This window comes from Dendropsophus ebraccatus, chromosome 2, assembly GCF_027789765.1.
Source record: "Dendropsophus ebraccatus isolate aDenEbr1 chromosome 2, aDenEbr1.pat, whole genome shotgun sequence".
In the NCBI taxonomy this organism is placed as follows: Eukaryota; Metazoa; Chordata; class Amphibia; order Anura; family Hylidae; genus Dendropsophus; species Dendropsophus ebraccatus.
This window is the reverse complement of record NC_091455.1, coordinates 118,305,123-118,320,608: the sequence shown is the minus strand read 5'-3', so window position 1 is coordinate 118,320,608 and position 15,486 is coordinate 118,305,123. Positions and strand designations below refer to the sequence as shown.

General features: G+C 43.1%; 1 protein-coding gene across 2 annotated transcripts in view; it reads right to left on the bottom strand.

Moving 5' to 3' along the window:
- Positions 1-15,486, bottom strand: part of TMEFF1 (transmembrane protein with EGF like and two follistatin like domains 1) — a 186,453-nt gene that overhangs the window by 67,195 nt on the left and 103,772 nt on the right. For both annotated transcript variants that reach the window (XM_069960267.1, XM_069960269.1), the window contains exon 4: positions 2,642-2,668. In XM_069960267.1, the coding sequence (XP_069816368.1) occupies positions 2,642-2,668 (27 nt within the window). The remainder of the gene's footprint in view (positions 1-2,641; positions 2,669-15,486) is intronic.

Here is a 15,486-nt window from a genome sequence, read left to right as displayed (position 1 = left end):
GTAATCATTCAGATACACAGATCACTCACCCCCGGTGTAAGCATGCTGCAGCGGCGCTGGACCCGATCTCGGCGCCTTTTTCAAGCAGCTATCCTCAGCTGACAGGCGCTGTGTGTGAGGCAGGAGAGATTTCTTCCTTGCTCTGTACACAGCGCCTGTCAGCTGAGGATAGCTGCTTGAAAAAGGCGCCGAGATCGGGTCCAGCGCCGCTGCAGCATGCTTACACCGGGGCCGGTCACTGTGAGGGGTCCCTGCAGGGTGCTGTTGTGTGACATCCGACATCACTCTGCAGGACCTCGAAACCCCCCCCCCCCGGGTCAGCGATGCTGCCCGCCATATCCCTTCCCCTCCTGGGACTCAGGTCGGCATCGCTGACACGGGGGGGGGGGGGGGGGGGGGGGGTGAGGGGTGTCCTGCAGAGTGATGTCGGATGGCACCCCGCAGGGACCCCTCACAATGACGCCGACCCTGCAGATGTAACTGGTGTGTGTGGAGACGCAGAACACTAAACCCTGATTGGCTACACGCTACCAAGCCAGTCAGGGTTCAGTGCTCTGCCGCTAATAAGACAGAGAGCCACACGCCGGCCGGGTATGGTGACGTCACCGAACCGGAAGAAGAGGATCCACGAGTCATAATCTGGAAGATCACGTGGCCGGACCGCAGATCTCCTTGGGGGAGCAATAAAGGACAGGTAAGTATATTAGGAAAGGGTTAACCTTGGTTAACCCTTTCCATTACCAATTTATCAATTTTCCCTGGAATACCCCTTTAACTTGACATCACTGATCTGTGTGTGTGTGTGTTGGTGGGGGGTTGTGCTACATTAGAGGGCAGGACGCGGGGGCGCTGAGCTTAATAAGTTAATAAGTTTATAAGTTTACATGTCTCCAGGGACAATCCAAGCCCTGGAGACGTGTGTAAACTGCCCTGCTGCAGCACACTGATTGGCTTGGGAGACACCGGAAGCCCCAGAGGCAAGCCGGAGCGGGGACCCACTTGTAACGCCGGGAGTAGTGGATCCACTGGACCGGCACCAGCGATGGCACAAACCTCACCAGGGAGCGGAGTCTAAGGGGCCGCTGGTTTTGACCAGAGCCCGCCGCAAAGCGGGATGGACTTGCTGCGGCAGACGACCCCCAGGTCGCTACCCCTGGCTTGGTTGCTGGTGACGGCAGGCGAGGCGTGACAGGAGCAGGTACTGACAGTGGCGTGTAAGCGTACCGCAGGTGACAGGCTGAACACAGGAACAGCAGAGAGACGGGAAGCAGGAACCAGGGACTAGGAGTAGGGACTGGGTAGCGGACAGGAATCAGGAACAAGGACTAGGGACCAGGTAGCGGACAGGTATCAGGAACAACAGGGAGCTGGGCCAAATGCTATGGGAAGCATGTAGAGGCTCCAACACAGGGGACAGGGCATGCTGGGATTTATAGGGAGTGATTGGGTGCAACTACCAATTAGGGGCGGACTGGCCCTTTAAATCTGAGACAGCCGGCGCGCGCGCGCCCTAGGAGGCGGGGACGCGCGCGCCGGCCGGCACAGACGGAAGGTGGAGCGGGACGAGGTGAGGCGCCCCCCGGGGCCGAACAGACCGCAGCGCCGGGTCCCTGCACCAGGACCCCGGCAGCTGCCTGAGCTAGATGGCGGTTGCGGCGGCGTCCCGGAGCACGGGACGCCGCCGCGGCCATGACACCGCTACAGTATGTACCCGGACCGCGGGGGTTTAAAGCGTAACTGTCATTTTTTTATTGCAGAAATCAGTAGTATAAGCGATTTTAAGAAACTCTGTTATAGGTTTTATCAGCCAAAAAAGCCTCTTTCTGTACTCAAGAAGCAATCTCCCAGCCTCCCCCCCTGACTTCTTATCTGTGCATTATCAGGCAAACACCTCTTCATTACAGAGAAGCCAGTGAAGACGGGCTCTGCTCTCTCCATTCTATCCTTATGGAGGGGGGAGGGGCCGAGGGATATGAGGGAGCAGGAAGAGATGACATGAAGGTCAGCTGTTTGTAGACTGTCTGGGTACCTAAAACGCTGGATTCTGGGGTCAGAGAGGTCAGTGCTTATCTATGAGCTTACTAAGAGAAAATTGCAGGGTGTAGTGCTTTGCAAGACTGCTCCGTGCTCAGTCACTCCTAACAGCCCCTCCCCTCTCCATAGCCACATAATGGAAACAGAAATCCTGCTTCTTCTGAAGTGAGGGGGGAGGCTGGGAGATTGCTTTTTCAGTACAGAAGGAAACTTTTTTGGTTTATAAAACCTATTTAAGGGCGCTGACTTTGACAACATTTACAGGTTTTATGTATCCTGCACAAAATGAAGACAAATTAAAAAGACAGCTGAAAACAGCATAAAATGTATTGAAGGTGTAATAAAGTATGGGGACCTTCCAAAACTCCAACCAAAGATAATGTTGGTGAAAATAGGGATTGGACTTGAGGAAGTTTCACTGCCCAACACCTTTGTTCCCAGGGAAATAAGCCACCGACAGAGCTATCTGGTTGCAGCTTACCCCTCCCCTTTGCCTAATGTGCACTGAAGATGCATAGTCACATGTAGGTAGGCTCAGTTAGGTTGTGTATGATATAGCTGTTCTTCTAACTTTAAGATACAATTTGGAATTTAAATATAAACTTACCACCTTCTCCGGACCCAGATGCTGCATCTAAGGAACAGAAAGAAAGAAAAAAATGAAACATTAATTAAACAGAATTTGTTTTGCTGTTATTTCTGAGTTGATGTATAAATCTACATTTTATTACCATCTTACTCCAGCTGTTAGGCATTCTGTCTACACACAATCATAAAATACATCTGGTATTATACTGTACGTATAGAGACAAACCTGGCACAATGCTAATTATAAAGCATCATATGAAAATTCTAAGAATACTCATGCATACTTATGAAGTAATGGCAAGACCTGAATATGCAAAGCACAGTGCTAAGCCCTCCTCTGTACCGGTTCTGTATAAGTTAAACTCTCCCAAATACAAGCTTCTATTTGCTAAGTCAGCACCTATTACTCCAGCAATTCCCAAAATCTAGACAGGATTACTCTTGTAGAATTTTTAGAAATGAACAGGCAAGGTGCAAGGAAGAAAGCCAGTGGGGTGGGGAAGCTTGTTTACTATTCTGGCTTGAAAAATACGCTGCGAGTATGTAAACCCATATAGAATGACAGGACACAGGATCGCAGCGGACTTTGCTGCGGAACTCACAGCATGAAATCTGCTGCAATCCTGCACGTGTGAAGGCACCCTCACAGCGCTAGCGGCCTACTCCAAGGAGTAACTGTGGACCTTAGAGCTGGGACCCGCACAGAGCAGAAACCATGTGTCAATGTAACACATCTCTACTGAAGGGCCACTATAACAGCGACCAGTCAGGGGAGCAGGAAAGCATTGCCATGGGGCACCAGTGGAGGTGAGTGCAGTGGGGAGTTTTATTTTAAACTTTGTGTAATGTTTTTTGTTCTAGATCTTTTTAGGTTTTTCTGTAGATGCGTGAGAAATCAACAACAAAATTCTTAGCAATCAGAGATTTTGATTTCCTTGTTGATCTCAGTTGGGAAAATCTGCAACAGATTTGCAAAGTTTCAGCAACATAAATAGACATGCAGCCAATTTCACAGCCCACACCGCAGGTCATTGTCTACAGCTGATTTTTTCCCCCGCAAATCTAGATTCTAAGATGTGTTATGTGTGAACCTACAAAAATTGGGGTTATCTTCTGAATTGTCTATATGTAATGGCCACATATGATAACATTGTCAGGGTCTGCAAGCCCAATCCTTGGGAGGGTTGAGCTTTGAATGCCCCATAGCAATTCTAAAGGGGAGCTTTAGAAACATTTCCAAAAAGCTAATAAAGATAATATATTCTAGAACACTGGCAGCTCTGCATTGTACGTCTATATATTCAAGTATTAATCAATTCTTGGAAGCACAAGTTGTAGTTATTTGAGAACTGGGTGTCCTCATACTTAAATGCAGGGACAGAACGACTGCAAAACTTTTACTGAGCATTTACTTTTCCTGATGGACAGATAATCTACAATAGCTAGAGATGATGATCATACCTGTGATAATCATATTCTGATCTATTTATCCTGTATATTGTAACTGTTAAACATGCGTAGTTCTTAGCAGAAAGCTGGTGTAAGTGCTATGTCCATTCTCTATAGTACATAATATATTCTCTATGATAAAGTTAAAACAAGCCTTCACTGGCTTGACTGATGAGTGCAAAAAGCATTATTAGACATGTTTGTGCATTTGCACAACTTTATAAATACAGTTATTTTTTTCATTAAAAAAAGGTTCTTTTTTTATCACAGGAAAACTTATCTTCGTGAACTGTGGCAAAAGGGAGAGAAATAAGGTATGAATTGACCTATCCTTGTGTGTAAAAAGGTTATCTGTTTGCGGCTTCTTGTGTTTACTGGTAAAATAATAGCAAGATTCAATTCAATTTCATACAGCCATTTCTAAAAGAACAATACGGCTATTACAACTGCCAGCAGAAATGGGGCATTGTACGTTCTGTGCACAAAGCTGTCTGCTCTGTTTTTAGGTGATTGGTGCAGCATAAACAAGGTACTGGATATCCTCAAATCTCTCGGCTTCTTCATCTGGAGCACTATGCTAATAAATAGACACTGGATCCTCATTTTGACTCTGACAATACTATATAATGCGTTATGCTTTCTGTGCTTCCAAAATGTATTTCTACTGGATACTAGAAGTTTATAGGTCCAATGCAAAATGTGTAACAGCATCCCCTATCCAACTAGCATCTACCAGGTATAACTGCAGTGTCCTGGTCCCAGACAAAAGTCATCATGTGACTGAGGAACATCTAACTAATTGTCTGAGGTATATTGACAGTGCAAGGGTTAAAACCATTGTGTATTTACCAGGTGTATGGAAGTAGAGATTCAATCACATGGCACCGCTGCAGTTAGCTTCAGTGTGAAGGGTGCTCTGAGGGAGTGGTTTCCCAGGTGCACCTCTTTGCGCATGAGAACTAGTCTAGGCCAGAAAAGTGTAAGGAGGTGTCTCCCTTCTTTGCAGCTTAGCAGATCTTAGTGCTAGGCCACACACCAAACCTTAAGCCTAGACAGATAACTGTTTCAAGTAACTTGCTAACAAGTCTACAGTTCCTTTAAGATGGGAGCAAACCAAACAAAGAGATGCTCTTATCTCTTTGGTGCCTCTTCAGAACCTGCGAAAAGGTCAAGCCCACAGAAATTAGAAAATTTTGTCTGTTGGGGCCCCTGAACTTGATCTAATGTCAGTTACTCTGTTACCAACAAGTTATTCTATATCTTGTTCTAGTTAATACCTGTCAGGAGCTTCACCTCCACCAGCCAAGTGGCAGAGGTGTGTTATTAAAGTATTGCTGACTGGTATCCGGCACCGCAAGTCAGCACTGGTTAGGGGCTGGGGGACTGGAGTCTCTGCCCCAATCACGCCCTGGGGACGGGACACCAGCCTTCATAACACTATTCCCCCCATCATCCTCCTTGCCTGCAACAGAGTCTAAGTCTGAGTGTCCCTTGACCTAGCATTTATCCTGATTGAATTCCTGGTTTCCTGATTCTGGTTTTTGGCTTCCCGACTATTCCTCTGACTTTCGACTTTGTACCGCATCGACCATCTGTTGCCCACCTTGCTTCCTGACCCTGATTAACTGTGTTTGTTCCGTCTTGTCTGCGTTTTGTGTTTCACCTGTTCAAGCTAGGGACTGTCGCCCAGTTATCCATATATAAACAAGACAGTAAAAAATGGTTAGTCATGAGAGTTAACAGTTCCTTAAGCCCTCCATTGCAGTCTTATCCAACTCTACATGAACACTGACTAATTATATCACCTGTGAAATGCTAAGGAAATCCTCAAAACATGACCTATTGGTGGGCTTTGAGGACTTTGTCGTCTTACGTCAGAAGTCAGTGCCTAGGGGCTTAGCCATTACAAATGTCTCTTCTGTTGGGACCCTTGTTGGGATCTTACATCCCTGTACCATTTTTCTTCCCCATGGACCTTGTTTACTCTACCATGCAACAGTGCAGACACTTTCTCACAAACCCGTTTGCTTGTATGTGAAGTGAAAACTAACTGCCAGATTAGGTAACTGCGACAGAACTGAGCATTAGTGATCCAATCTAGTGGATGCCTGGAGGGTCGTGCGTCGCCGGTCTTTTCCTGGGCAATGACCTGGCCTGAAGCATTGAAAGTGGACCTGTAACCAAACCTTTACTGCCCACTTCAAGTTGTAACTTGTGTTTTAAAAAAAAAAAAAAATTGTCAAGTTTTTTACATAGTCTGCAAAGAGATTAATGGGTTGTCCATTGTAAATGTTATGATGCTGCTGGGGCTGTGGGGGACATAGAAGTTCTGAAGAAGAGGACTGTTGGAGACACTGGGCAGCCTGGAATTGGCAGCAGCGGTGCAATAGGAGGGGTAAATATACAGCTCTGTAATGTCCCCCACAGCCCCGGCAGCATCATAAAATAGCAATTTACACTGACAACTCCTTTAACTCTTTACTGACTGTGCAAAAATCTCAGGCAAACTTTTCAAAAATAACAGGCTGTGACTTTAAGTGGACAGTAAAGCATTGGCCACAGTTCCCTTTTGCTCTTTAAGCAGTTGTACAGGAACACAGTATCACAAAATACCAGTACCATAAAACAGCAATGTCCTGTTTCAATTGTCTAGAGGTTTCATTCCTGCACTTTGCATCACTAAAACAGCTATTTTGCCGCATAGTCACGTTGTTTTTTTTAGTTAATGTTCCCTACTAGTAACTGCCTCTCAGGATAGACTGAATCTCGTGTATTTGTGGCTTGTACATTATGTATTTAATATATTCATAAGCTAGAATAGCGGATCTCACTACAGCTTAATTGGGAATGCCAAATATGTTTCTACACCCAAAAAACTAGAAAAAGGTTAATTGCATATTTATCTGTTTTCTGGAGCCTGAAATTTAAATTACAAGGCGCAACCTACAAGATAATTAATTTATCATTTCTAGCATTTAGTGATCAGATAGTTTTCTAGTAAATTAGATTTCTAGTCATCAGCAAGACTATTAATAGGCTGTGTAAAACAATGCTCAGTGTAAAAATCTTACTCCTTTTAATTGATCTGCTTGCAGGTTTTTCATGTTTATTAAACTAAATTGAAGCAATCTATTGTCCGTAAATGGGTCAGCATCCTACATCCCGAAAACTGACAAAGTGTTCTACAATGCTAATACATCTGCTCTCTCTGCATGGCATAGGCAGTGCATGAAATCCTGAGGGGGTCACCTGTATAAATAGTTATCTTCTGACTTCTGACACTGCTTGGTGAAGTGTCATGAACTGTTAGAACCATGAAGAGGGAAATCTGCATACCTCAATACACAGGTACTTTTTTTTTTATAAAACAGCATTCCTATTTTTATTTATTTTTTTTGCATAAATTATACATTTTTGTTGTGTCCACTGATGCATTCCCTCAGATTGGGGATGAGAAGTTCTATTCCCTGAGTGAGAAATTACAAAGAACTTTCTAACATTTTAGTAAAAGTCTGAGTCAGAGAGAAGTAACTGCCGCTGCATGATTGTGAGGTGGCAGCTGTGGTTGTTGTAAGCCACACCACTGTCTGTTACCATTGTATAGCCCTAGATTGGAAAGCTGACAAAGTTATGTAATATATTTGGGCACCAAAGTGGGAGAGCAGCATTTGTATAATTCCTCTATAGGCAACAGCAGTAAAGCACTGTCTGCTGCAAATGTGAAATGTTGGTAACTACTGCTGCCACCTCAAAAACATGAAGCAAATGTGCTTTCACCCTAAGAAGGCTTAAACCTTTCCTTGAAGACAATGCATTTCTCTAACTTACACACTTATATAGTCTTATATAACTTATCTACTTATATATGTTGAAGTTTGAAGAAGCAGCTAGTAATAAGCAGGGTAGAGCTGCAAAAAGTTCAAGCTACTAGTGAATTTTCCTGTCTTAACCCCTTAAGGTCAAAGCAAATTTTCGTTTTTGCGCTTTTGCTTTTTCCACTTTGGGGGACATGTATGAAAAGGCTTAAATGCCTTTTTTAGGCGCAGATAGGGCAAATCGGCGAAAAATATTCGCAAATTGTATTTTTTGCATCTGCCCCATCTGCGCCACCTTTCATACTAAAACCTACGCCAGCTCAGAGCAAAGTTTCCGCAGGGACGGGCTCCGTGCGTACAGGATTTATGTAGAGGCAATGCGTCTCTACATAAATCCCCTGAGCTCCGATGCTGCAGGGACATTTGTAAGCCCGGCGTAAAAAACGCTGGACTTCATAAATGTCCCCCTATATGTTTAAAAGGCCATAGCACTTGCATTTTTTCACCTAGAGACCCACATGAGCCCTTATTTTTTGCGACACCAATTGTACTTTGCAATGACAGGCATTATTTTCCCATAAAATATGCTGCGAAACAGGAAAAAAATCATTTGCGCTGTCAAATTGAAAAAAAGGAATTTGTTTTCATTCCAGGGAGTTTCCTGTTTACGCCATTCAGCCTATGGTAAAACTAACATGTTATCTGTGTTCCTTATATCGGTACGATTACAACGATATGTAACTTGTATAAATTTTATTTTATTTGATGGCTTTTAAAAAATTAAAACCTTTGAAAAAAAAACTAAATGTGTTTAAAATTGCTCTATTACCATGCTTATAACGCTTTTATTTTTTGGTCTCTGGTGCTGTGTGAGTTGTAGTTTTTGCGCTATGATCCATACTTTGTATAGCCGAGCCGGAATCAGCGTCATTGCGACGATGAGGCCCGGCCCGGGCAGAAGAACGGATCTCCCCCCTGCGATCACATCGCGCGGGGGGGGGGAGATCTGACCCACTAGACACCAGGAGCATAACATTTGAAGGGAACCATTCACTTAAATAACAGCTATAACGCTATGGGAATGTGCTGTAGCAGCACCCAGCACACTTCCCAAACCTGCTTCTACACCCCCCATCCCTGGAGTGTACAGCCCGAAAACTTACTTTAGAAAGTAAGCGCCCTGTATGTAAATTACCTCCAAGTAGTCATCTGGGCGGTGAGCTGCGGCAAGTAGTCACGGTCCCTGGGCGTTCCGGAGCAGTAATCACCTGCTTAATTGTGGCGACGTCACCGCGACTGTCCCTAACGTCAGCAAGCCTGTGCCGCTCATGTGCAGTACAGGGGGTCCGGTCCGTGCCGTACTGCGCAGGTGCAGAAAGCCTCAAACTCATTGCTGGAGGTCCGGCAATGAGTTCGAGGCTATTTTGCACCTGCGCATTAATCATGTGACCACCTTTTTATTATCCATCTTTTCTAACCTTTTCAAAGGGACAGATTTTCAATATTGGGACCGTATTAGTCATTTTCGCTGTACATTAGCTTTGCCTTTGCGGTATTTTTTGCACATTTTTTTTTACATGTAGTGAGCAATTTCATGTTTGGAGCTATTGCGCTCACGTGACCTATATAGATAGGACTCCTATCTATATATAATCTATCTATAATATATCTCCTCTCTCATATCTATCTATATATTATCTATCTATCTATCTCCTATCTATCTATATATATATTATCTATCTATCTATCTATCTATCTCCTATCTATCTATATATTATCTATCTATCTATCTATCTATCTATCTATCTATCTATCTATCTATCTATCTATAATCTATTTATCTTAGATAGACAGGTTGATCGATAGATAGCTATAGCAAACAATATAGGCAGCACTGTGGGTGCCAGCAGACGAATCCTAGACCTTGGATCAAATCAGCTAGTAAAAAATACTCCACAGCACTCTGATGGTAGTACAAATGTGAAAATGTGGATTTATTCCATATAATGATGTGCAGCAAACTTCATAAGTAAACCACAGGGTTTTGGCGTCTCCTATGTCTCCTAAGTGGCACTTGAAAATGGCATAGGAGACGCTGAAATGTCGTGTTTCAAATGGGTGCGTCATAATTATCGTTCAATTTATCGTTACCGCGGCAATATGTATGATAAACCGCGATATTAATTTAGGCCATTATTGCCCAGCCCTAATATATATATATATATATATATATATATATATATATATATATATATATATACCAACATCAGCTACCTTTTATCACAACACCTGATGAAGTTATGGTGGCATAAACGGAACGCGTGAGTGTAGGTGCTGTGTGCCAGGGTAGTTCTGCGACTGCAGTCATTGTTTACATCATGGATTAATTTATTGATGTATGATATTGCTTTGATCATTTGATTTAATATTATTGGTTCATTATATTTCTTTCTTCATTTTTGTTTCAATGTATAGTGTTGCTCCTTGTATTGTGGGGGCCCTTATGTAGTTACATCTTGGCCTTTCAGCCTTTCAGGCTTTTTAAGTGGTTTTAACATATTGGCTGTTGTTGGTTCTCTGATAAACTATTGTTCATTCTTTGTAATTTTGAGTGTGCATATGTCTGTGTTAGTCTAGTCGCTTTCTCTTTGTTGTTACTGATTCCTATTTTTTGACTAGCTATTTTGATTTGTGATATGAGGTGCCCACCACACCATCTTTTCTTGCAAACATGTAGTATTTGGTCAGTAATTTAAAGGGTAACTATCAGCTTGTTAGACAAATCTAACCTGCTGATAGCCCACTATTGCGAGCTTGGCGCCAAGGAGGAAGGTATTGAGTCATACCTTCCACCTGGGTGCGTTCTTGTGCTGTTAGCAGTGTCATCCTCGGTTTGGAGCACCATTAGGAGCACTGCGTCACCCCCATCGCGGAAGCTGGCTGGCCCGCTCTATTGATTATCACTAGACGGAGCCGGAAGGTTTGTGAGATTGGGGCGGGGTAGCTCTCCTAACTCCTAAGGATTAAACTGCTAACAGCACGGGAACAGCACCGAGGAGGAAGGTAAGAGAAAAAGGGGGCTATCAGCAGGTTAGATTTGTCTACCAGGCATAATGAACACACAGACTAACTAGGATACCACTTTTAAACTCAGCCTCAGAATGATATAGGGAAAATGTAAATGCACTGTTGCATTAATTTTATACAGGGTGAAAATATTAACAATAGATGTAATAAAGCACTGGAGGAGCACAAGGGAAAAAAAAACTCTGGTATTGGTAACACATAAACAAAAAAGGTCTGGACTGAACAAGCTGTGGATGGACCTGTCCTACTAACATCCCTCTTTGCCAATACTGGTACTAAATCTTAAACGTTGAAGGGCAGATGTATGTGACATTTTTAAAATGTGCCTTTGCGGAGAAATGCAACTGCAGGCAACAGCTCAATGCCCAGCAAGTACTGTGCATGGGTCCTATAAAAACTAAAATTGTCTATATAATCTTCAGTGCAGAAACCGAATGAACATAGAGCAAACATTCGAGCAAACATTGTGTGTCGTCAGTGCTGTCATGGCATGCGAGTTCTCTTGAGTACACATAGACGGATAACTAAACAGACAGTAATCAGAGGTGCACAAATGAGCAGCTAATGGCCAAAGCATTGTGTACAGGACAATGCAGTAATAATAATCAGACCCAAGTCAGCTAAAAGCAAGTCCTATTATAAAGCTAAATGTTCTACCTTGAAAATAGAACTGGATGGCTTTTTTGGCCTGTCCTTGCAAGAGATTTTTCTTTTGTCTACCTTCTTCCTGTTGAAGCTAATCTGTAAATAAGTGAATCATGTGGAGAATAACAATGCACAGAAATCAAAGGGCAAACGCAGACTGAGCAGTGTGCTGAATTGAGAAGGAGATTGCTATAAATCCATTCAGTGGCGCACATGTGACCTCACTGAGGTTTCTCACTCTCTTATCTCAGCTATTGTTTGGTGAGTCACATCAGTGAAATCTCCTTCACACTTAATACAATTTGCAGCTTAGGGTTCTTATTAATTTGCAGCTATGTCTCAGACTTTCCAATGTTTTTTACTGCTACCCTCCCCATAATGCTTTGCAATAACAAAGATTAACACTGTTCTTTCTCTGGCACAAATACATACTTAATTTCTTCTTTCCATGTTTCCATGACAAGGAAGTTTCACAAATGGTAAGAACCCATAAAATATGTAAAGTGTACAATGGCCCTTTCAGAGATGCACTGTCAACTTTGTGAAGCTCTCACATATCCCTTACATTTTGGCGTACATAAAATCATTAAATTGCATTTCACAGTTTAAAAATTAATTTACTTATAATTTGTCTGTAAACATTGATTTCAATGGTCCAGACAGTGTCAGCTACTGACTATATTTGTGCTGCTTCTGGCTGGTATACGCTAATTTACTGCGACACAGTGGCGCAGCAGACCTAGCATGGTCCTCACAAACTAGTGTATGGTTGGTTATGTTCACACTAACTTAAAAAAGGCATCCGCTTTTTGTATTAAAAAAGTCAGTTATTGCATCATTTTAATTCACTTCAATGAATGGCATTGAAGTCTATGGAATAACGAATGTCATTTGCATACAGTCCGGCTGATTTACTAACATATTCCCATCAGAAAATTTATGTTTTTTTGTCCATTTTCCCTGTCGGTTTGGTGTTCCAATAGAGATAAGCGAACCGGGTTCGGGTTCGAGTCGATCCTAACCCGAGCGATCGGCATTTGATTAGCAGTGGCTGCTGAACTTGGATAAAGCTCTAAGGTTGTCTGGAAAACATGGATACAGCCAATGACTATATCCATGTTTTTCACATAGCCTTAGGGCTTTATCCAAGTTCAGCAGCCACCGCTAATCAAATGCCGAACGTTCGGGTTCGGATCGACTCAAGCATGCTCAAGGTTGGCTCATCTCTAGTTCCGACACAATTCTTCCAAAAACCCGACAAACCCATAATTTTCGTCCAAAAACCCTCCAAGTGGGGCGTGTTGTGGGTGTGTCCTTCAGACCCTGCCACAACTGACAATACTAAGCAAATGGTCATTTTTTTACTTGTTTTTCTATTCTAAAAACCAGCCACTTCTACAGTGGTGGGATGGTCAGGCTTTAATTTTGTCCTGTGAAAAACCTTCCAGAATTGTATAGGACGTGCACCACATTAAAGCGTCATTATCAGCAGGTTCGTGCGAATGAACCTGCTGATATCAGCCAGCCATTCTTTACCTTTAGGATTCCAGTGCTGATCTTATTTCTGCCTGTTCCAGTAAAGTGCCGCTTCTTGATAATTTTGGTTATGCTAATTCACATGTTCGGAGCATTCTGGGCGTTCCCCGTCCGCCCGTAGCACCCGCTCGGCCCGCCTAGTCTGCCCCTCCCAGACCGCCCACTATGCATATTCATATATGCATAGTTAGGCCGCTTGTTACGGGCTGCTTCCTACACATGCGCAGTAACAAGCAGCCTAACTATGCATATATAAATATGCATAGTGGGCGGCCCAGGAGGAGGCAGGCTAGGTGGGCCGAGCAGGTTCTCCAGGCAGACGGGGAATGCCCAGAATGCTCCCAACATGTGGATTAGCATAACCGAAATGATCAAAAGGTGGCACTTTACCGGAAGGACAGAAATAAGAAGATCAGTAGCGGAGTCCTAAGGTAAAGAGTGGCTGACTGATATCAGCAGGTTTATTGGCCCTAACCTGCTGATAGTGACGCTTAAATGAATTTGATGCGAAAAAACGGACACAAACGACAGCATAAGAGCTTAAGGCTATGTTCACACGTTCACAAGGGTCACGGAACGGCCGGTCTCTGGCCGGATCATCTCGGCCGGTACTTAAGTACCGGCCGGATGATCTTTCTGGCCGCAGAGCTCTAATGCGGAGCCACTCGCTTCACTGTGTGAACTAATAGGACTTTCTGCGGCCCGAGTTCACTGAATTCCGGCCTCAGAAAACTGACATGTCAGTTATTTGCGGCCCCGTATGGGATCCTGGCCGGAGCGTATACGATGTGTATACGCTCTGGCCGGGATCCCATTGAAAGTAAGGCATTGTTCCACCGCGCCAAAAAAACGTCCGTTGTTGCCATCGGCAACAAAGTCCGTACTTTTACGTAGTTTAAACATAGCCTAAAATTGTTAGATAATGAGGCCTAGTGTATTAAATGATAGGTGTCTTTTGAAGCAGACACCAAATAATGTTCATGACGACTATTTTTGGTCGTCTTTTGCAAACATCGGACGTTATTTTTCAGCTGTTCACACATAGAAAAAACATTGTGGGAACATAGCATTTGGCTGACTATGTTCATATGTTTAAGTCGTTAAAATCAGTGGGGCCTGCTGCAGTACACCACAGTATATATCAGCATCCCTTTCTTGGCGGGATACTGATGGATAGCTGTAACATACTGCTTGAAAGTACTGTGAATCTAGCATGTGCCTGTCAACAAGATTGTTGTCTGCTTCCAGTAGAACTCTAAAGAATTTTCACAATTCTGCTGGCTACTACTGGACAGGAATAGTTCTGGATCGGTGACAGAAGAACAGAAGTAAAGAAAATTACTTCTACCTTTACTAGAAGACTACAAAAATTGTAAAATGGTATATACTGTAAAAACTATTTATCAGATATTTTATTACTACTGTAACTAATAATATGTAAAGATTTCTATGGGGATTCATAGAAAATGGAGACAGAGTTCCTGTCTTGGCCAGAGATTTTAACAGAGAACAGTGTCAGACTGAAAAAAAAAATACATTTCCTGCAGGACATACAGCAGCTAATAAGTATGGGAAGACTGGAGATTTTTTAATAGAAGTAAATTACAAATCCATATAACTTTCTGACATCAGTTGATTGAAAGAAAAAGGAAACATCATTTTGAACTTGGTGCCATTCAGGTGGCATGGAAATGAAGCATGTCTACTAACAAAGTATAAATGCACTATACTAATATTTAAAGGGACACTTGCCAAAAATAATACACCAAGTTATATCTAGTTCAGGATCTAAGGAGGAAGTGCAGGAGAGACTGTGAGTATCATCTACTAACCTGTCAGGCCCTGCACTAGTTATAGCACAGCATAGCAGTTTTATAAGCAATCTTACTTTAAAAGCTCTTCTAGGTAATGCAGAATCACCAGTATATACAGTATGTGCAGTACAGGAGCAGGTGCTGGGAGAAACACTGTGATCCCTGTGCATAGAAAATGTGTAGAGAAATGATGGCTGACTGGACAGCTGCTGCAGTCCCTCTTACCCATCTTTCAACAATGCGTTGGTGGTAGATTATAAATAGTAGTGGCAAGTAGTCAGATTCCAGCTGTCATGTTTGGTCACCATGGGCAACTCCACCCTTTCTCCTCTGCACTAGTGATAATGCATGACCTTTGCTTAGATTCATGGCTTTGTTTTATTCACCAGTCTGGACAAATTTCTGTATTCTGTCTACCAAATCCAGAATATTACTTCTGGCAGTAACTGCAGACTACAATAGTAAGATCAGCAAGTCTTACCTCTCACTGTTACTGTATGTATTGCACCTTTTCAAAT